Here is a 23,623-nt window from a genome sequence, read left to right as displayed (position 1 = left end):
ATATTTAACAAACTTTACAAAATCTGCTCTGCGCTGCGCTGCGTGAACTGCATCGCCTGCGACTGAGCATACGCTTAGCCTTATTAGCTCTCCTTACATACATGATACACTATAATAAAAACGACACAGTTATTTCATTATTGCTGTATTTGAATTACTTACTCGGTGTAATTACACACTTCGTTTCTACCGGGCCTCCTACACCGGGCGGCACGCCCACTGAAAATACAATCGAACCATATTTACCAACTCACATTACATTACACAATACCTACAGACTACAATTATTTCACAAATATACACAATATAGTAACGCAGTGTTTGAGATTACGTACTCGGTCCATTATTCCATCCTCCGGGGCCTCCCGGGCCTCCTACGAGTCCTATGCCGGGCGGTACGCCCACTGAAAATACAATCGAGCTGTTAACCCTATTTACCAAAACAGTCCCTAACTCTAACCCTATTTACAATTATTTCATTAAAAAAACATAATTTTTAGGGTTTCGTACCTCAAAAGGAAAAAACGGAACCCTTATAGGATCACTCGTGCGTATGTCTGTCTGTCTGTTTGTCACAGCCTATTGTCTCCGAAACTACTGGACCAATTAAGTTGAAATTTGGCACACATATGTAAGTTTGTGACACAAAGATGGACGTGTAACGTAAATAAATGAATTTTGGAAGCCATTATTGGGGGGCATGAGAGAGGCAGTACTTTAAAATTAAAGAAATAAAGATTTTCAAACTATATCATGTTACATATCAACTGAAAGAGCTAATTGTAAGAATCTCAAATATATAATTTTTTATAATTTTAGAATAAATAGTTTAGCAGTTATTCAAGAAAATATGCAAAAAAAAATTCCATTCCCCCCCCCCTTATCTCCGAAACTAGGTACTTAAATTTTGATAAAACACACAAAATAGTTCTTTACCTATAGATGACAGGAAAACCTATTAGAAATGTGCAGTCAAACGTAAGTCGACTTAATGCACGGAACGAACCCTTGGAACGCGAGTCCGACTCGCACTTGGCCGGTTTTTAGTGTGATTAAGAATACTTACTCGGCCCATTATGCAATCCGGTCGGGATTTCTGCCCCCGGTCCTAAAACTGTAAATAAACAAATAAAATACAATAGAACGATTAAACCACATTTCCCAAATATTAATACTAAACAGACGCCACAATTATTTCATAAAAAAATACATAAGTACTTAACTATCGGTACATAGGTACGCTACGGTACGCTTTTCTTTTCTTTTTCTTGTTAAGCTATTAGATAATGGTAAGTAGTCTGATCCGCTATTTTTAAAGCTGACCTAAGAAATTATGTTGCTACGCCTAAGCAGGTACAATGTGGTCATATTTACCAAAATATTCTTACAAAACAGACGATACAATTATTTCATTTAAAAAACATAACTTTTAGGGTTCCGTACCTCAAAAGGAAAAAACGGAACCCTTATAGGATCACTCGTACGTCTGTCTGTCTGTCCGTCTGTCACAGCCTATTTTCTCTGAAACTACTGGACCAATTAAGTTGAAATTTGGCACATAACCATATGTAAGTTTGTGACCCAAAGATGGACGTGTAACGTGAATAAATGAATTTTAAATATGGAGGCCATTTTTAACCAAACTATATCATGTTACATATCAAATGAAAGACCTCATTGTAAGAATCTCAAATATATTTTTTTTTATAATTTTAGGATAAATAGTTTAGCAGTTATTCAGAAAATAGGCAAAAAATGACCATTCCCCCCCTATCTCCGAAACTACTTAAAATTCTAAAATTTTGAAAAAAATACACAAAATAGTTCTTTACCTATAGATGACAGGAAAACCTATTAGAAATGTGCAGTCAAGCGTGAGTCGTACGGAACCCTCGGAACGCGAGTCCGACTCGCACTTGGCCGGTTTTAAGTGTGATTAAGAATACTTACTCGGCCCATTATGCAATCCGGTCGGGATTTCTGCCCCCGGTCCTAAAACTGTAAATAAATAAAATACAAGTGAACGATTAAACCACATTTCTCAAATATTAATATTACGCCGCAATATTTCATAAAAAAAATACATAAGTACTATAGGTACCTACGCTACGGTACGCTTTTCTTTTCTTTTTCTGAATTATTTTCTTGTTAAGCTATTAGAGAATGGTAAGTAGGGTAAAGGCACCAGTAGTCAGCCTTATAACGACTTTTTTAAGTTTGAACGTTCGGAATTTCTACAGGATTAGTCGGATAATTAAACAAATGACATGGTTAGATCAATTGTTTATCATAGTTTTAAAACAAAATATTAAAAAAAATAAAAATCCTCTTTATAATATCTCTAATTAAGTTTAAACAAAAAGTGGCACTTTTCTCCAGTAGTCAGCCTCCAAAATCCAGTAAGCAGCCTCTGTGTACCCAGTACTCAGCCTATATAAACTATTCATAATAATTAGTTCAAAATCACTAATATTTATGTCAAAATCAACGATATTATAATATTTATTTTTCTTTATAATATCTGTTATTGTTATTGTACTTAGTTGTAGTTTTTAATTTTAGTTTATAATTTTTTGCATATATATATGAAAGTCAACGGTTACACCTAATATCTATTTTTTATTTATATATTTAGTTGTTGTAAGTTGTAGATTTGAATTTTGTGCATATATGTATTACTTACTTGTTTACTTATTTACTATTAATATTTTTTTTCTTATAGGTACATACAATTCTTACGACACGAAATTTGTTGGCCATAGGTACTTAACTAACACTATTCTTGCAAACTAAGAATCGCAATATATATTTTCTAATAATTAATGCGTCAAAAATTAACGAGTTAAATCAGGTAATATATAATTATGTCCTATAATATGTCAAAAATATGTATACACTTGTGAACCTTATTTCAATGAGATAGGGCTTAAAAATGTGGACATATTTTTGGCGGCGACGTACCAAGCAAGGTCAATGGCTGAGTACTGGATCCGCGAAACCCAGTGGTCAGCCGCATTAAAACGTTATTTCAAATGCGGCTGACTACTGGGTTTTACTTTAAATTGACTAGGGCATGCCTAACTAAATTTGAAAATGTAAATTTAACGGTCCTAACGGTCGCATTGGCTCGAAAATAATAAAATAAACGAATAACCCAAAGGTCAGCCGTGGGGGGCTGGGCACTGGATTCTTTAGAAAAAAGTGTTATCCAGTGGCCAGCCCCCTCAATTTATAAGTGAAATATTGATATTTTCATTCAAATATAATGCAATTTAATAGATAAACTAATAAACAAACCAATCATTAACAAAAACAATAACTTTTAACATTAAAACATAGTTATTAGGGGTAATAAGCTAACCTAATATAACAATACCACAAACGTACACGTTTTATTTTTTATTACCATTGGGAGGAGGGGTAAAATCAGGTTCCCTAGTTAGTCATAGGGGTGACCGGACTGAAAAGGTTAGGAACCACTGGTCACTAGTGGTTCAGTAAAATTTCTTACGATATGGATTCGGCGTATTCCACGTCGTGTAACCCGGACCGAGCCCCATTGCGCTGGGCCCCGCATTAACAGCATCTGACTTAGACTGAGGCTGAGCTACCCAAGGCCCAACCAAAGGCCCCTCGGTTCCAATCGCGGTGTCTGAGAAACACAACAAAATACTATTATTTTTAATTTCACACAGGTCCAAGAACAAATATTATCAAAGTAAATTAAATCGCGTAGGGATAAAAAGAGGTAAAGTAACAGGCGGTCTTACAGGTGAAAGGCTCAGACTTTCAGACTCAGTCAGTTCAAAAATGTTTATGCACAATTCACGTGCTTCTTCCCATTGGATTTATTGGGCAAGTCGAAAATGGAGACAAAATACATTTAAACGTATGTTCTGTTTAATTCTTTGGTTTTATTTAAAACTGCGTTAAGTTATTCCAGATTGCTCTCAAATGTCTGAAAGAAGGCAATGCCATTTCAACGGATACAACACTAGCGCAAGTACTGACGTGTCCTTTCATTGATTGTCATAATTGGGTCAATTTCTGAACACGATTTTTTTTCTGTCCGTGATGAAAATCGCGGGTTAGCATCAGATAATACTTACCATTTTTTTTTTACATAAAGAAGTCACCCTTTCACACCGAGTTCCATATGAATTCACTGATTAGTTGGTTTTTAGAGTACACTTAAAAATACCTAAAGGCTCAAATTACTACTCCCGTGCCCTGTCCGGAATCGACTTTTAAGCATAATGAAAAATCCTACGAAAAATTCTACATTAGTATCACTAATTTAGTGTCAAATACTTAAACTAGATGATATTTACTATCACTGAGCACATACACTATTAGCTTCATTGTGGTAAATAACTCGTGATCGATGTTTAAATTTTGTCCGAGCGCGCGAGTACAATTTCGTTGGCAAAACTCAAAGGGCTCTGACAGCCGACGTTTGTATTTGAACCGCCTCGTATCCCGCCTCACCTGTACTGGCAGTATTCGGCTGTCTCTCAAAGCAAGCGGATGTAAGTCAAGCCGCGGCGTGTTCGAGCAAATCGCGTAAGTATTTCGGAAGCCGGGTGGGCGACAATTTTTTTCTAATTTCGATGCCCCTTATAAATTTTATTTTCCACATAGCTTTTCAATAACAATTGTCATATTTAGGAGCCCTTTATGTAAGAGATAACATAACAGTTTGGTCAAACACGAATTAAATTTTTGGCGAATTTTTTTATTACGAATTCTAATTTCCGTGCCCTAATTCCCATAGCATATTTACCTAAAACAGCTGATTAAGTGGCACGGGAATTAGAAAGTATTACATATATTGTCAACAAATCTTTTATTGGGGGCACTGTAAGTTAATTGGCAATGTTTACATCATATTATTATTACATATATATATTGGCATTGAATATATATTATATGTAATAATAATATGAAGTATATCTTTTTATTTTACATTTAAGGAAATCTTAAAGAATGCACAAAAATCTGTGAACGGTTTTTTAGTATAAGTATTATAGTACATACAGGGTGGACCCGAATAACCCGGGCAATTTTAATTCGTAAGGTAAGGTGGGGTAAGACGACACCGGGGTAAGACTATCACTTGTATGGAATCCTTGTACTGTTAGTCTTGCCCCACCTTACCTTATTCATTGATCATATTATAACATTAAAATATTATATAAACATAAAACTATTTCTGGAATGATTACATATTATAATACCTGTACCTAAGGTTACATGAAACAAAATGAGTCAAATTTGCAATGTTTTTTTTTTGTAAATTTGACAGCTGACAGCGTATGCCGTATAAAGTTTAAATATCTGGGAGACTGAGCTTTGCTTGGAAAACATATACCTACCTAAAAACTCAAAAATGCGCGTGTTTCCAGAGATAACACCTAGCTAGATCGATTTTTCACCCCAGAAAACCCTCATATATGATCAAATTTCATCGAAATCGTTAGAGCCGTTTCCGAGATCCCCGAAATATATACAAGAATTGCTCGTTTAATAGATTAGTTGTTATAAATTAGCTTTTCTAATACAAGAAAAATTAAATATATCCTATTCTTACTATATTATAAATGCGAAAGTATCTCTGTCTGTCTGTCTGTTATCTCGTCATGCTTAAACCGCTGAACCAATATTATGTTGATGATATTTGGCATGGAGATAGTTTGAGGCCCGGGGAAGGACAAAGGATCTGGGGGCACGGCAGTGCCGCCGCCAAGTCGAGCAAAACAAAGTGGCACGGCCGTACCATCAAATCTCAATAACATTCTATCAAAATAACATTTAATTTGAACATGTAGTCTAAGAATTAATGCACTTTATAATCCCTTAGTTTTGTCACTGACACAATCACTCACGATCATCATTATTCTAAGGTACTTCTAGCATACCCACAAGTTCCAAATTTGAAACGTAATACTGCAATATTAGTCATGTTCTAAAGATCTAATAACTGCATAAATAAGTTTGTAATCCTAGAAATATATGCGATAACAAATTTACCTTTTAGTTCTTACAACTAGTAGGGAAAGTAAAGGTACACTACGATGTACGATGTGAGTATGTATAAAGATGTGTATAGTTATGATATATGTGTATACATAGTATCAGTATGGTATGGGTATGATTACCTGAAAAGAAGGACAGCCTACAAAAAGAGATGGGATCCTATCAAAAACATTACATGTAAAAAGATGCAAGTCTCGCAACGCAGTTCTTCTACTATAAAAAAGTTTTGAGATCAAGACCAAGTCGGTTATTTTAATCAGTGCCAGGGGGTATTAAAACCGTAATACTATTAGATACCTTATTAGGGTTCCGTAGCCAAATGGCAAAAAACGGAACCCTTATGGATTCGTCATGTCTGTCTGTCTGTGATAGTCTTACCCCGGTGATAGTTTTACCCCACCTTACCTCATATGTGGTCAAACAATTTTTTGTGTTATGAATTTATGAAGGCAGCATATTCGATTTCTTCAGATTAACTTACACAATAACTTCTTCTCTCTGTGCCCCTATTTATTTCTTAGTATCATTTCCTATACGGCCATATACCAGATCATACACCTTGTACCTATCTACATGCAGATACATAATGACACTTTTTAATGAATAGTTTTGTATGTAAGGCGGACAAGTTTACGCAACTACTCAAAGTATTGTTTTGAAATATGTATATTTTACTAAGAAAGAGAGATTAGTTGCCATTAAAATCAAGGAAACGATTAGTCAAATACGTAGTTTTTAGTGTATCATACTTTCGTAGATTTGTCGTCCGAAACTAAAATTAAAGAAGGTAAATATTCGATGCCACTTCAGTATGGTCGAAGTATATTATTGTAGATTAAAATATACATAAATAATAGTTTTAACTACCAAAATAAGTTAAGAAAACAATTCCTGTGCTATGTTCTAATTTACGTGCTAGTAAAATCTAATTCCCATGGACACACTAATTCCCGTGCCCTGACCAAACTTTTAAATTGAAATAACTTTTATAGTTTTATGAATATTTTTACCCCATAAGAAAATTAATATTTATTATATTTTTTATCAAATTATCAGCATAATTTTTTTTGTGTAATGTTGGTATTTCAAAATTCCATGGGAATTAGACAAAAATGCTCGTTTGGTGAAATTGACCCAATTAATTCAGCTGAGCTTATTTAAATAAAACATGCTTTAATGGTGTCCGGTGTTTCACTATAACACTTAATAAACTCGAAACTGTGCCTACCTATATACTTACCGTTTTCGGTTTGATCGTCTCGAAATGAAATTTAATTTCATCTGTAAAATAAAAACTAAATTAGAAACTTACCGTTTACAATAATAGTAACATTGGCGCTGAGATCCCCGGCCCTGCAGGTGTATGTGCCCGAGTCAGTGACGACCATATCCTTTACTAACAAAGCCAATAATGTGGGGTCTTCTGCGGAACCAACACTGAGATCCACAAAGATCCGATCAGCTTTTGCAGATTTCTGCTGTATCTTTACGCCGGAGGGATCGAACCATCCTATATCCTGCAATAAAACATCTAAGTTTTAAATATGTATAGGTAGTAAAATTTTTTATATATGCTTTCGAGTATTATTTGGAATCTGTCGAAGTTAGCCACTACCAAGTGATAAAACGTTTTCAAACGAAGGTCGTGGCTTTACAACGTTTCGTATAAGTAGGTAGGTACAAACAATATTCGTTCCAAAGAGTTTCTGGAAACATATGTCCCTATCAGGTTCTGCCCGCCACTTTGTCTGTGTTGAATTAGTACTTACATCCCGCTTTTCACTCACTTAACACATTAACTGCCAGCGACTCGCTTCGCTAGGGGAGTTCACTGTTCGTAGGCGCTTTTCGCTACATACGGTTTTTCCCGTGTTATCGGCTACGCTCGTAGCGCGTAGCTCGCGCTGGCACTGAATGTGTTAACGGAGTATTTCAGTGGTAAAAAGTATCCTGTACTTTATGTAGGTGTATCGTTTCAGCGGTTTATGCGTGAAGAGGCAACAGACAGACTGATTAAGACTACTTTTGCATTTATAATCACTTTATAATACTATTATTGGTAGGAATTAGTAGAGATAGGTTAATTGTTACAAGGTTTAGTAGACGACAACATCATGAGGATACTGTACCAATCCCTATAAGACCATTTTCCTGATTCTATGAAGTCTAGGGAACTATTTTCAACTTCAACTTCAACATTTATTCAGCAAATAGGCACAAGGGCACTTTTACACGTGAACATTGAATTTACATACAAGCAATTTCGTTATTTAATACGACAGTCTTTTATAAATCTTATTATTACGTTGTCTAAGCAGAGATTAAGTACATTCAAGTTTCAAGTATTTTATATCCATTCTAATTTACTCAAATAATTAACGTTTTCTCAACTGAAACCGTAAAACCCAAGTAATCAGTGCGTAGCTTACGTTATATAAAAATCGTCCTTCGCAGTAGATGGTTTTTTTATCACCAACGTTGAACGTAATATTCTTTGGGGTATTTAAGATTCTCAGATATGTTTCGTCTTTTATTGTTGAGGGAGCTAGAAAAAAAACAACAATGATTTAGATTTAGGAGTTTTATCACCTGTCATGTCATGCGTCACTTTCGCATTACATATACTTGTTAGAACGTGACAGGCATGACGACAGATGATAAAAACCGACCATCTTAGCCCTGCTGGACGGGTTTACCGTGGTAAATTACGGGTGCGAAGATAATCGATCAAAACAATGCCGTTTGGAAGCTTTCAGACTTAAGTAATTTTATTGAGAAAACAAAAAATGTGGTTTTAATATATAAACTTACAACCAGTAGAGTAGTCCCAATCGTAGTCGTTTCGCGGAACTGGCGAGCCCATCGCAGTGCCTAAACAGAAGAGGAATAGGATAGGCTAATTCGAACGTAAGACAAATCTTACGTTCCGTTACGTTATGCCAAAGCATCATAATGTTGTCATTTAGGTATCATTCGCGTGTGCATTTCGCTCGTACTTGTCCGTACATCAGATTGGCGCGAGCGAGACGCACGGGCGGCTTACATTAATTACTTAGATATAATTTTGATGTCAAACGTAACTTTGAACAGGGCTATAACCGCAAAAATCGAAGTTCGCAAATTGCGGGCTATTTTCTTTGCGCCTTCATTGGAGTAAAAGCGAAAGATCCCCGTAATTTGGGAAAAACGGTTTACGCGGTAGCTCCTCTGGCCTCCAGGTTTGAAGCAAAAATATAATAGATATATCTATGGGTTATCTTTTGTTTTAGTAAGTCATGCACATTTTAATAACTAATTAGGTAGGTATTTATTATGTTATGATTTTAGATAGTATCAACGAGTTTCTTTCCTGTTACCAACGGGAAACTTCAAATCAAAACACAAAAACAAGTATTTGACACAATCTTAAATAAGCAATTAACTTTCAAGTTTAATTTAACTTAGTAAAGTAGACGATGTTTTCTTCACTATTTTCATACCGGAGTACCGGACCCATGGAAAACCTTGTTCAGTATTATCAGCTTAAAAAACACATTTTTGACAATTGGGATCACTGTTAACTTAAGCTTAAAATAATACATTGCAATTTGTCATAAAATAAAGAAAACTTACCAGTCCATAATAGACCTGCCACTAGGCAGTAGAGCGCAGGCGCGAGTCCCGTGCACGTTCCCATGTTGAACGAGTATGGAGATGGGATCTCGGGAAACACTTTATATAGGTACGTAGGTACCAGCTGAAATAACCTAATAACCAATTTTAAAGTACATATCCTAAAAACACCTCTAAAACTGAGTAGTAGGGTCTACAATAACAATAAATGAGCTAAAGCTACTTAACAATTTAGTCGGTCTTATTTTGTACATATGCAAAAACAATAACTGCTTGCATTTATTTACTTAACACGGGCGACAAGGAAAAACACATCCTATTTTGTTTGATACTAATGTTTTGGTTCAGTTTTAACAACACTTTATGAAATACCTACGAGTACTTAAACATTAGGTATTAATTATTTTTATACAAGAGAATGATAAGCTAATAATTTTGCTTTCTGTACCTACATAAGACCCAGGTTTTCCATTCCAAACTCCAGACGCAGCAGAGGGGAGGGTAAAAGTAGACCTTAACTTAAATAATAAAGACATACAATAAGTATTCGTAATAAAATTGCCATCATTTTGATATATTTTCTAGCGGTAAACAGCTTGTGCGCTATTGCTAATATTGTTATTATTACTTACCTGTCCGTGTCGTACCTACACGCCAGGTAGGGACCAAAAATGGTATCTAAGCAACCTAACTGATGCATATGTAATATTGGTTTGATATATTTTAAACTGAAACTTTCTAGTTTGTTCGTTTAACAAGTCAGTAAAATTAAAAAAAAATATTACAATACCTACTTAATTGTAATAATTTTAATGTTTTTGTATTTTAATTAAAATAGCCTTGAACATATTGAACATAATATTTTTACGGCAACCCTATAGTTATCAGATCAGTGGAGGTCGACCTTACTTCGGATCTTAGACCATTTAGAAAGGCTTCAAGATTGTTAGTATTCATTGTATTAATTATCTAAATAAACGCTCCTGCAATATTTTTGTAACTCTGCTGGCTGAACCTTAGGTTGCTGGCTTAGGTCCAGTTGCACCATAACTGATAAATTGATAATTAAAATAATATTAGGTCAGAAAATAGAACGTACCTACACACTTATATCTCGATAATATAAGTTTCATATAGGTAACAGACATAAAGTAGGTATTAAGGGAATTTTTATCATGAATTCAAATACGGTAGACGAAACAACATCCTGTTTTTGGTTAGTTTTGTTTGCCTTAATTAATTTATAATGAAGTTATTGGACATTCAATTAGTACTTATATTATTATTCGAACTTAGGGGTCATCCATTAATTACGTCACAAGTTTAGGGGGAGGGAGGGGGTCAAGAAAATGTGACATGTTGTGACATGGGGGAGGGGGGAGTCACAAACATTGTGATGTCACTTTAACTTCATCAGTAACCGAAAATTAGTTTATATTTTTTTATTCGCTGTACAGTTAAATAATGAGATTTTGGATGTAACTTTCGTTGTGTTATAAAATTACTAATATTTATATATCAAAAATATTTTTTTATTAAAAATGTGACCAAGTGTGACAAGGAGGGGGGAGGGCTAAAAAAACCTAGAAATTCGTGTGACGTAATTAATGGATGATCCCTTATTATGAAGACCGACTTTATTAATTTCTGTACCTAATGTATACAATAGTTATGGTATGAGTATTTAATTTTGCAAGACTGTCATGTTTCTTAGGTAGGTAGAGGTAGGGTAAGGTTGAGTATTTAAATAAAGACAAAGACGACTTTATACGATTTGCATATTTTTATTAGCTAATTGTAAATTGAGGTAGCGGGTAAATTCCTTCTTTTGCTCTTGTCCACATAGTTGCCATTTGATTTATGTATTTTACAAATAAATGACATAAATTAAATCGCGCTTATATTTTATGTCCGTCTCATTGTTAATTGAAAGTTAAATGATGAAAAATTTCATATCACTCCATTCATATTAGTATAAAACAACACTAAATCTGATATCTCTGGAACGTGCAAGTGACGTGTATAAACCGCGTAATTTTACGACTGAATTAAGAAATATCCATCACGAAATTACTAATCAACTTGAGAATTGAGAACAGAACAGCCTACAAAAGAAAGACCTAAATAAACTAGACCTTGACCATATATGCTAATAAGTTTCCACTGACTTGGCAGTGACAGTGCATATACGTATCAAAAATAGGAGCGCCACGCTTGTTGTAGCATAATAAAATCACCAGTTTATGTATAGGTATGTATAGACAAGCCTTAACTGTTATTTTCTTAATTTTCTAGTTATTTTTAATGTTGTTGCTAATTTCATTTTCGAATCCCGAAAAGCTGGTGACCGTTACGGTCTTGTTGCCACTGAAGATCGCCCAAGAGCCGGTGGACAGTTCCGCTACAAAAACATAATACACCTTAAACATATGTTTTAAAAAACAAATTATAAAAAAATGCGTTTTTTTAAATATAATAAAAAACATTTAATAAGTATTGTTAGGTTATGTAGGTACCTAGCTAATTAGATGAAGGCAAAAAATACCTACAAATATTACAGGGTTTGCCAAACATACAAATGACGCAAGTTTAGTAAAAGGTTCTTTTGTGAGCAGGTTTGTTTTGTTCACTATGTGGATTTTTTTGTTGATTCAGTCTTTTAAATTTTTTAAAGTGTCTGAACCGTGGGGTATTGTAGTCACGATCACAACATCATATTAAATACCTAAAGGTACTGGATAAATAAAGAACCAGCCAAGGTTGTTGTTTACTCACAAGTATTCCTCCGTTTTCTACTATTTGCATTTAAGTCTTGGAGTGTTCGCCAGCGACGGGGCAGCTGTATGTTGTGCGCCGGCGCGGGTGCATTGGCGCCACCATCGCTCGACCAGCCGGTGGTGATACCTGACGCAAAGTCAATAACTCAAGATTCGAATCACTGAAATCCCTGGAGAAAGGCCTTAAGTTTACTAATATATTTTTTTGGAAACCTATTGTGACCTTTAAAAAAGCGCTACGACTTTCAAAAACTTCGTTCTTTGAGCCTACTGCACCTTAATTGTGTCCACCGTTACTCCGAATTTGTCCTAGTTAGAAGCCTGTCGGGGGAGCTCCCGGAGAAAACCCACGAACATTTTTGTCACGGGTATCCCTAAAAAATATTATTATAATAAAACTGGTTTCCGGTATTTTGAAGGTCTTTCAGCGTCAGCAACGTAGGTGATGGCAGGCTGGGCCCCTTTATTCCACCTTCCAGCGCTTGACATTACATTACATTACCTACAACCAATTTTGGGAAAATGCTAAAAAATGCTATTCCATAGATATCGTTTAAAGCATAGGTTCCCAAACTTTTTTGGACCACCGCCCACTTAGGTGTCGAACATAATTTTAGCGCCCACCATCACCGTTTGGAAATCCAAGGAAAAATTGAACTTCCAAGGCTCACAAAATTACGTTTATTTATTTTATTATCACACGCATTTCTTTTAGGACCAAATGAAGGTATTTAAAACGATTTCAAGCTTGCTGAGAGTTAATTCCTCAAAATGCTGTTTTAAGTAGGAAACACAAATAAACCGTATACTCAGGTATAAGTCTATTTGTATTATCTGATATTTTAGTTTTTTTTTCACTTGCGGGAGCGCCCCCCTGGGCAGCATGAACGCCCCCCAATCGCTTCCGCGGCCCCGACTGCCCCCCTGAAACTCTTCAGCGCCCACTGGGGGGCGGTATTGACCACTTTGGGAAACTATGGTTTAAAGAGAAGTCTTCGGTTGTAGGCTCTGAATTAAGTTACGTACACGATAATTTAAAAAATAGCCTGGTCAATATGTTATGTAATAGTACATTATTGTCGAGGTTCGGAAGTAGCTACTTACAGGCTGAGGATTCGTTTTAAACGGACGACCTTGGGAGTCCGTTTAATTGAATCCGAAGTAGCCTTCCAGCTGAGTCATATATAATGCTTTTCTCAAAAATGGTCCAAGAAATAGAAATATTTTACAGAAGCAACGTTCTAATTTTCACAGATAAAAGTAAAACCATTAAAAAGATTTGCTTGCCGCCTTTTAAAAAAAAACCGGCCAAGTGCGAGTCGGACTCGCGCACGGAGGGTTCCGCACCATCAACAAAAAATAGAGCAAAACAAGCAAAAAAACGGTCACCCATCCAAGTACTGACCCCGCCCGACGTTGGTTAACTTCGGTCAAAAATCACGTTTGTTGTATGGGAGCCCCACTTAAATCTTTATTTTATTCTGTTTTTAGTATTTGTTGTTATAGCGGCAACAGAAATACATCATCTGTGAAAATTTAAACTGTCTAGCTATCACGGTTCGTGAGATACAGCCTGGTGACAGACGGACGGACGGACGGACGGACAGCGGAGTCTTAGTAATAGGGTCCCGTTTTTACCCTTTGGGTACGGAACCCTAAAAAAGAAGTGTATTTTTCTGATGAAATTAGGCCAACGTATTTAAGACACCTAAATAGTCGCGGTACCAACATTATAATAATAAGTGCTTATCATCTGCTTGGCTGTTTAATGGACCTTTCTTAAGCCTTCATATGGCCATTTAAAGTTTTAAAAAGTTTGGAACTCGTTAAATAATGGAATTTGTATGCAACATTGCAGTCCCGAAATCGAGACTGCAATGTTAACTTTTTAATTTTTTGAATGACCATAAACTACGCACATCGCGACCTATATTTTAACCGGCAACGTCGACTTTGCCGTCCATTTTTGAGAAAAGTAATAAACTCACTGTCCAGGACCAGTCCTACCGCGTGAGGCGACAGAGGGGAAAGAAGGGCGCGGGGGACGGCCCCGCGCCAGAGCCTATACAACCACGATCACGAGCGCGCGCGCGCATCCCTCCAAATTAAATCGAATAGTTTAAGTTCAGCATGTAATTTTCCGAAATTAAATATTTTATCAAGAATCTGCATCTTTCCATCACCAACAAAAGTGGCGACCGAGACTACGACACATAAGAAATGAAGAAGGAAACTACATGTTAAACTAGAACCCGTTATTTAACGGACGTAATTTAAACTTCGCCATACGATGCATCGACGAGCTGGGTTGGACATTATGCGACATGAGTGAATAGTGGTACCTACATCGCGGCGAGTCAGCGTTATTGCAGATGAGTAGCCCAATCCTTTCTTTTATTTCCTTAATATTCCCTCTTCAAATTTGTGTGATCGGCGAGTTTGATTACGAGTGTGTAACACTAATATTCTTTGTGCACTAAGTGTCGTGTTAATCTAGAATTTAATTTCTTTATTGCATGAACACCACGGTGCTTATATATTTTACGTGGTTTAGCTCTTAATATTCGTAAGCAATTACATTATTTCCGCTTCGCTAGCCTTTATTTAAAAGTGTTTACTTAAAATCAAGCACTTCTTAACGCTACGAGGGTAAATAAATGCTTAAATACCTTAATTTTATAGCTAAACGCTTAATTTGCACGTAAATATATACAACATAAATATAAACGCAGCGTTTTTCGTGACATAAAAAATATAATTTATCGTTCTTTGTTTGCAAAAAGGCTTCTCAAATTCGTAATTTACATTTTATTTTAAAATAACTTTATTTCTAAAAGTAAACTATCTTTATGCCCTATAAGTTGCTCGATACTTTATTTCTTCGCTTAAAAGTAAAATCAATCGTAAACATAATTGTAATAAAACCATTTTGCTAATTATTTTCGCCGGACATTCCAGGCGGATCGCTTACGTAACCGGCAAGTGGCCGTTGCTACCTGCATTGTCATCGTGCACTGTGGATCGCACGGCGCGGCACCGTGTCTCAGCGTGTCGAGTCGCTCGCGTTATCAGAGCGCACCTCACACGGCACTGTGTCTCACCGTGTCTACACGGCGCGCGGCTGCTACTTCATTTTAACTGGTTTGATGCACATTTTACTTTGCTTAACTCATTGATTACGTTACGTTTTTAGCCTTAAAAATGGTTGACACTCCTGGCGTTGATCCTGATGGAAAGAAATTGAAAGAGTTAACTAAGTTACGGGGCACTATTAAGGGTCGTTTAACACGATTTAGAGATTATGTTTCTGTCTTGAATGCATGTAAACAAGAGGAAACAAGTGAGTTAAAACTTAAAGAATTGAAATTTCGTTTAGAACGAATTGAAAACTTGTTGTTTGAGTTTAATGAAGTTCAGTCTCAAATTGAAATGTTTTCGTCTGAGGAAGACGACAGTGAGGTAGATAATTTTGAAAGCGGGTTTTATAGCACGTTATCTTTAGCTCAGCATATACTAGACACGCGTCTTAAGGTTCATGAAGATAAGGAAGGGAGCCTTCACTCTGCTCGCTCGGCATGTTCAAATACGTGTAGTCATCATCATAACTCAAATATCAAACTACCCACTATAAAATTACCTACTTATGACGGAAATTATTTGAAATGGCTCGAATTCAGAGACACTTTTGAGTCGTTAATTCACTCCAATGATTCCATATCGGACATAAATAAATTCCATTACTTGAGGTCATCATTGGAGGGAGGTGCGGCTTTAATAATCAAATCATTAGAGTTTAGCTCAAAAAATTATACTGTTGCGTGGGATTTAGTACGTGAACGATATGATAACAAAAAGGTTCTTATCAATAACCACTTAAAAGCGTTATTTGAAATAGAATGCATCTCAAGTGAGTCTCACAAGGCAATACGGTTCATGATAGACTATGTGTCTAAAAACTTAAGAGCGCTTGATACTTTAGAGCAGCCCACTGACAAATGGGATGTTCTCATCATATACTTAGTGTCTACGAAATTAGACGCAACTACCTTCACTAAATGGGAGGAACATAAAAATACGTTCAAGGACTTACCAGCTTTATCCGATTTTATGCAGTTTTTGCGTAACCGTGCTGATATTCTTGAGACAATGGCGATCAGCAGAAGCAACCAACGCGATAGTAAACCTAATTTCTTTAAAAATAATCAGAAACCTGAACCTAAAAATAAAGAATACCCTCATAATAAAACATTAAAAAGTTTTGTTGCCTCTGCTAGCGCCAAACCGACATTTTCGTGTCCATTCTGTAATCAGCAGCATCGGATTATAGATTGTCCTTCTTTCAAGCAGCTGTCACCTGAAAAAAGACGTGATGAAGTTTCTAAATTAAAACTTTGCTCCAATTGTCTGCGTAGGGGTCACGCAACTAATGAATGTCGAATCCTGGGTACATGTAAGACCTGCAAAAGCAAACATAATACATTATTGCATGTAGATAGTCCTACACCTGGAACAAGTCCTACCTTAAATCATTGTAGCTACGTACCTGTGTCCCTGCCGGCCTGTTCTTCGGGTGAAGTTGTCCTTGGCACCGCCATAATCAAAGTCATAAATCCTAAAAATAATACTACTTACCTTGCACGTGCGTTCCTCGACGGGGGTAGTCAACCATGCTTCATCACGACAAACCTGAAAGAAAAACTCGGATACGTTAGTAATGGTACGAATACAACATGTGTCTTCGGCTTAATGAAAAAGCAAACTCCCATATATGACAGTTGCGAAGTGACGATACAATCGTGTGTAAATGATTTCGGTACACGCCTTAAGTGTCTAGTGGTTCCTGACATCACAGGGACACTCCCTAATTCCCCAATAAATGTAACAGAACTTAACTTACCTGATAATATTCAACTGGCGGATCCTAAATTCTTCCACCCTTCAAATATTGATATCCTAATAGGTGCAGAGTTGTTCTATGATCTCTTGTGTTACAACAAAATAGAGCTAGGCCCAGAAAAGCCGTTGCTTATCGAAACCAGGTTAGGTTGGATGGTGGCAGGTCGTCGTTATATCACCGATCTGCAACCAAAGCGTCAAGTATACTGTAACTTCACAAAAGAGATCAGTGATCAACTGGCAAAGTTTTGGAGCCTTGAAGAAGTTCCAACCTCAAAACCAACTTTGTCAGCTGATGACGAGTTCTGTGAACGTTACTTTACTGCAACCACGAAGCGCCTTGATGATGGTAGGTTTTCAGTATTCATGCCCTTTAAAGAGACTCCAGAGGTAGCTCTTGGTGACTCTTACGGCACGGCTGAAAAGCGCTTCTACAGCCTTGAGAAAAAACTTAATAAAGATCCTCACTTTAAAAATGAGTATTGCAAATTTATTCGTGAATACGAGGATCTAGGTCACTTAACTGAGATCAGCAGGCCTCAATTTGGGTACTTTATGCCCCACCACGCCGTAATTCGTGAGCGTAGCGAAACTACGCGCTTACGCGTTGTTTTTGACTCGTCAGCGAAATCATCTTCAAACAAGTCGCTTAATAACATTCAGCACGTTGGCCCCGTAGTCCAGGATGAGCTGTTTAACATCCTCCTTCGGTACCGCCAGCATAAGTACGTGTTGTCTGGAGACATTCAAAAGATGTATAGACAAATCATGGTAGATGAGTCACAAAGACACCTCCAGCTTATTTTATGGAGAGAGCAGGATAGCATGCCTCTTAAAACTCTGCAGCTGAACACAGTAACATACGGTACTGCATGTGCACCTTACTTAAGCACCCGGTGCCTGGTTCAGTTAGCAATGGAATGTTCTGATCCTGTCGTGTCTAAGGTAATCAAAAACGACTTTTACGTCGACGACCTCTTGACAGGTGCCGCGACGGAGGGCGAACTAGCTCACATCCTAAAGACGGTTACCAAGGTCCTTAACTCTGCTGGTTTCCCCATACACAAATTTAAGACAAATTGTCCACAAATATTTCAGGAAGCCACAGAATCTGACTCTCTTAACTTGTCAAAAGAGTCAAGTGTACTGGGAGTATTGTGGGCACCTAGTACTGATACTCTCAGATTTGAAATAAACATAAACAAAAATGAACATAAAGTCACCAAACGCATGATTCTATCGAATACATGCAAGATCTTCGATCCTTTAGGTTTGCTAAGCCCGTGCACAATAACACTTAAAATTTTGTTACAGAAGCTTTGGGAACTTAAATTAGAGTGGGATACAGACGTTCCAAAGAACATAAAAAAGACGTGGGACAGGATCATTAAAAACTTAGACGTGTTGCTTGCACTTTCAATCCCCAGGTTTGTTCTGTGCGCTTCTCCTGTCTCCACAGATCTTCATTGTTTCGTGGATGCCTCACAAGACGCGTACGCTGCTTGTGTGTATCTACGCTCAACTGACGATGAAGGCAACGTAAGCATCCACCTATTATGCGCCAAAACGCGCGTTGCTCCCTTGAAACCTGTTACGATTCCCAGGCTCGAATTATGTGCTGCTCTTTTAGGAGCGCGGCTTGCAACAAAGGTTTGTGAAGCTTTGCGGTGCAAAGTTGACTCTAAAACGTTTTGGTCTGACTCTTCAATAACCATAGGATGGATTAAAACTCAGCCGAAACTCTTAAAGAGTTTCGTTTGCAACAGAGTCAATGAAATCCATGAATTGACAGAACGCGAATCATGGAGACATGTACCGACTGACTTGAATCCAGCGGACATGGCTTCTCGAGGCGTTGAACCCAGCGCGCTTGCTGATTCTGCGCTATGGTGGTACGGTCCTAAGTTTCTGTCAAACCCTGAATCTGAATGGCCTCAGCAGCAAACTGGGCATTCAGAAACTCAATTGCCTGAAATTAAAGTCCATCATGTCCGAAACGATAATCCAAAATTCGTGAAATTCGAAAATTTCTCGAATCCTTTACGCCTTCAACGAGCATTCGCATATGTATTTAGGTTCATAAATAACTGCAGAAATCATAAAAACAAAACGGTGGGTTCTCTTAATGAAACTGAACTTCATCAATCTCTTACCTTCCTTCTTAAAACCGCTCAGCAGGAGTCCTTTGGACTTGAGATAAATGCACTTCAAGAACACAAGTCGCTTAAAAGGTCCAATGTTCTGCAATTATCTCCCTTTATTGATGAAAAGGGACTGCTGCGAGTTGGTGGTCGGTTAAAACACGCGAACCTTAATTACGATGCCAAGCACCCTATTTTATTGCGATCAAACCATCATTTTACCAAAATCCTGATGTCAAGTGAGCACTTAAGATTATTCCATGCTGGTCCTCAACTGCTTCTTAGCTCTTTCAGAGAAACATACTGGCCTATTGGCGGAAGAACACTAGCTAGAAGCATTGTGCATAAATGCGTCACTTGTGTCAGGATGAAAGGTAAGACGATGGAGCCATTAATGGGTAACCTACCTACAACTAGGGTGTCTCAATCTTATCCTTTCCAGGTTACTGGAACCGATTTTGCTGGCCCTTTCATGATTGCCAGCAAAACAGGTCGCGGCAGTAGAACCACAAAATGCTATCTGTGCATCTTTATTTGTTTCTCTACTAAAGCTGTGCACCTTGAGACGGTCAGTGATCTCACAACCCAAGCTTTCATTTCTTGCCTTAAGAGATTTATCGCTAGAAGAGGTAAACCTGATTACATTTGCTGTGACAATGGCAAAAATTACGTCGGAGCAAACAATGAGTTGGGCAGAGTGTTGCAGTCAAACCTAAGTAGCATAACTGACTTTGCGACTAATAGGGGCATAAAGTTTGTTTTCAATCCCCCATACTCTCCAACTTTTGGCGGCCTCTGGGAGGCAGGCGTAAAGAGTGCAAAATTTCATCTTAAACGGATAGCAGGGAATGTTAGTCTTACATACGAGGGGTTAAGCACGCTTTTTACTCAAATTGAAGCGATCCTTAACTCCCGACCCCTAACTCCTTTATCACCTGACCCAAACGACCTTTCTCCTTTGACCCCAGGGCACTTCCTCATCGGGCGGCCGCTGACGTCACTACCAAGCCCGCAGAAGCCTGAAAACATGAAGATTCGCACAAGGTACCAGTTGGTCGAACAGCTCCGATGCAACTTCTGGGAGAGATGGAGAAAAGAATATCTGGCCGAACTGCAACAAAGAACAAAATGGCGTTCCCGGCAGATAAACCTTAAGAAAGGAGATCTGGTGGTCTTCAAAGAACCTAATTTACCACCACTTAAATGGAGACTCGGTCGAGTTCAACAGCTTTACCCCGGCGATGACGGAGTGGCCAGAGTCGCCGACTTTCTGACTTACCGAGGCGTTGAACGGCGAGGCGTCAACAAAGTCTGCCCTTTGCCAACCACAACGGAGGAGTCTGATGTCTTGGAAGAAGCTGCAAGTCCTTCCAAGGGCGGGGAGGATGTCCAGGACCAGTCCTACCGCGTGAGGCGACAGAGGGGAAAGAAGGGCGCGGGGGACGGCCCCGCGCCAGAGCCTATACAACCACGATCACGAGCGCGCGCGCGCATCCCTCCAAATTAAATCGAATAGTTTAAGTTCAGCATGTAATTTTCCGAAATTAAATATTTTATCAAGAATCTGCATCTTTCCATCACCAACACTCACCTATGAATAATAATCCGACAAGACAAAACAGCAGAAAGGCGAGTGGCCAGCGCGACCCCATCTTGCACGAACACGAACAAAAGTGATCTTACAAAACATTTATATCTATATATGATTACTTACCCAGCCACATGTAATCCTCCTAAAATAAAATGCCCCTTCTTTCAAACAAAATCTTGCAAAAAAGTGATCTATACCCCTCATTGTATGGTCTAAATTTCTATAACAGAAAACATGATAATGACTCGCAATTATATTGCTGCGTTGTACGTTACTCATAGTTGTAAGACGAGATAACATACGTAGGATAATAAGTCATATACCTACCCAGAATATTAAACTAGTATTAACAGTAGGAAACGGACTTAAAATTGTTTATTCGTTCTGAGCTTATTTTTACGATGACGTTATTTTCCTTGGTGCAGGAAAACTGGGAACTGAAGAATACCCGAGTCCCTAACGCCAAAAACTGTAATACTGAAAATATTATCATCAAGAGATTTTTAAATGTTGGCGGTAGGTTTTCAGATCATTTGATCGACTTTCAAAAAAATGGAATGTCTTATCAATAACTCTCCTGGTGCATGAAGTGATTAAAATCCAATGAGTATGGAGATAAGAATTAGAAAAATCATGTCTGTATAGGACAAATGCTGTCTGTGGGGCCCCTCACGAAGATTTTTTAATTTAATATGAACCCCCAACGCTTGGTGCCGGCTTAATTTGGTTGCCTTACGAAGCGGCTTTTAATTATTACGATAAGCGCCCGATAATTAACTCGAACTATAATTCACCAAAGGGTTTATCGTGAAGACAAGTTGCGGTTTTAATGCAGGTTTTAAACATAGTAGTAATTCCCCGCGTTGTCTCGGGTTTTGCGACGGCTCATGGGAGCCTGGGGTAATTAAATATTAACTAAATTTAACTATCTTATAGTTGTAGCTTTCACAGTTTTCATGAAAATGTATAAGAACGAAATTAATCGGGATATAAAAGTTTAACCATAACTTCTCAGCGTGTTTCTACTTTTATGATTATAAATCTAAAAGCTATATGCATGCCAGTTTCGTCCTTTCTGTCGGATGGGACCTATCCATTCTAAATTGAGCTAAGGAGCCGCACTATGTAGAGCTAAACCTAAAAATAAAATAAAATGTAGCAAAATAATAAGGAAATATGAAAATATAAGTACTTAGGTGTGAGGTACATACAAAATATACCTACCCAATTACAAGTCCAGCAAATCGGCCTGCGGCATGGCATGGACCCCATGGCACTGGCAGCGTTACCTCTCTGCATACATTATTTAATAAGTTTCTGGCGTTTTCTATCAACGATTGTCATCTTGGGCGGAGAAAACCCACTATACGCACGCCCCTTTTTCGTGGCCGTGTTTTGACGCCTTAACAACCGACAGTGTACAGTCAGCCAAGAAAGTGGTCTACCACTTTTCGACTCTGTCGTCTGATTGATAGAGTCAAAAAGTGGTAGACCACTTTCTTGGCTGACCGTACAAGCGTTTTTTCCGTTGTCTGTCGGGAGCTGATAACGCTGCGTCGCGGCAATGTGTTAGTCTGGTGCTCGCCTTATTATCATGCGACACACAGATAAGGCGACGGCGAATCGTTACTTTTAAATTAATCCTAATTTGAAAGTAATTTATTTGTTAATTAAGCTCAATATAAGCATGGAGGGAGTGCTTTGTAAGGCAGTAATAAACCGTCTTGGAACAAGCTGATCGTATTAAAAAAATGTTCAAGATAATCGTTTTTCTTGCTGGAGTATGTGTGCTTTTGAACGAAGCTTTGCCCCCTGTGGTTACCATAGGCTGGCAGGGTCCCGCCAGGACGCCGATAACAATAACCAGGTTGGGGATTAACATAGCGTCGTGGTTGACTCCTTGTGACGTCTCCAATGCTCCTACCGAGTTCAGATTCGGCACTGATGAGGAATGCGTGAACCGCTGTTCGGGATACTGTTCGAGCATCATGAACTGCAACGCGACGTGTGTGCTGGGCACGCGGTGCGTGTGCGCGGCGTCCGCCTACTGCTTCATCAACAGGAACAAGACGAACTCCGATGGATCCTATGTGTTTGACGATTGTTATAACTTTGAACAGCAGATTCCCTAAGCAACTTTTGTTTTTTATGTTCTTTTTGAATTAAGAATTTAATAATTAAAATGGCGGATACGACCGCCGTTGCTGGGTAGACAAAAATTAAACATGTGTGTTACTTTTGTTTTAAATAGTGCTCAAAATTTAAATTGCACTGAAATCACTGAATAAATCCACGCTGTAAGTAAAAAAATAAACTGTATTTAGAAACGTAACATCCAAAAGCTTATTTCTAATATTTTATTATTTTTCCGCACATTTTTTCCGGTTTGAAGGTTTTCAACAAACTTTTGAAAAAAACCTTGTTTGGTCGGCTTTGTTAATACTTTTTCGGTCGAATCAGACTGACACGTTTGATCTAAGGAAATATTAATTTAGGGAGTATTCTTAACATCAATCATTAGAAAGATATTATGATGAAATAATAATGACTCAATTTTATTCACTGTTGCG

General features: G+C 37.7%; 1 protein-coding gene across 1 annotated transcript; it reads left to right on the top strand.

The window, feature by feature from the left end:
• Positions 1 to 22,761: 22,761 nt before the first annotated feature.
• Positions 22,762 to 23,188, top strand: LOC134662102 (uncharacterized). Its single transcript, XM_063518376.1, has one exon. It carries the CDS (start codon positions 22,805 to 22,807, stop codon positions 23,183 to 23,185), a length of 381 nt encoding a protein of 126 aa, XP_063374446.1. The 5' UTR covers positions 22,762 to 22,804; the 3' UTR covers positions 23,186 to 23,188.
• Positions 23,189 to 23,623: the final 435 nt, after the last annotated feature.

The sequence above is a fragment of the Cydia amplana genome, chromosome 1, assembly GCF_948474715.1.
Source record: "Cydia amplana chromosome 1, ilCydAmpl1.1, whole genome shotgun sequence".
Classification (NCBI taxonomy): domain Eukaryota; kingdom Metazoa; phylum Arthropoda; class Insecta; order Lepidoptera; family Tortricidae; genus Cydia; species Cydia amplana.
This window is presented reverse-complemented; position numbering and strand designations above follow the sequence as displayed.

Bases quoted from the DNA above. Each gene is read 5' to 3' on its own strand.
- LOC134662102 (XM_063518376.1), top strand. From the start codon at position 22,805: ATGTTCAAGATAATCGTTTTTCTTGCTGGAGTATGTGTGCTTTTGAAC.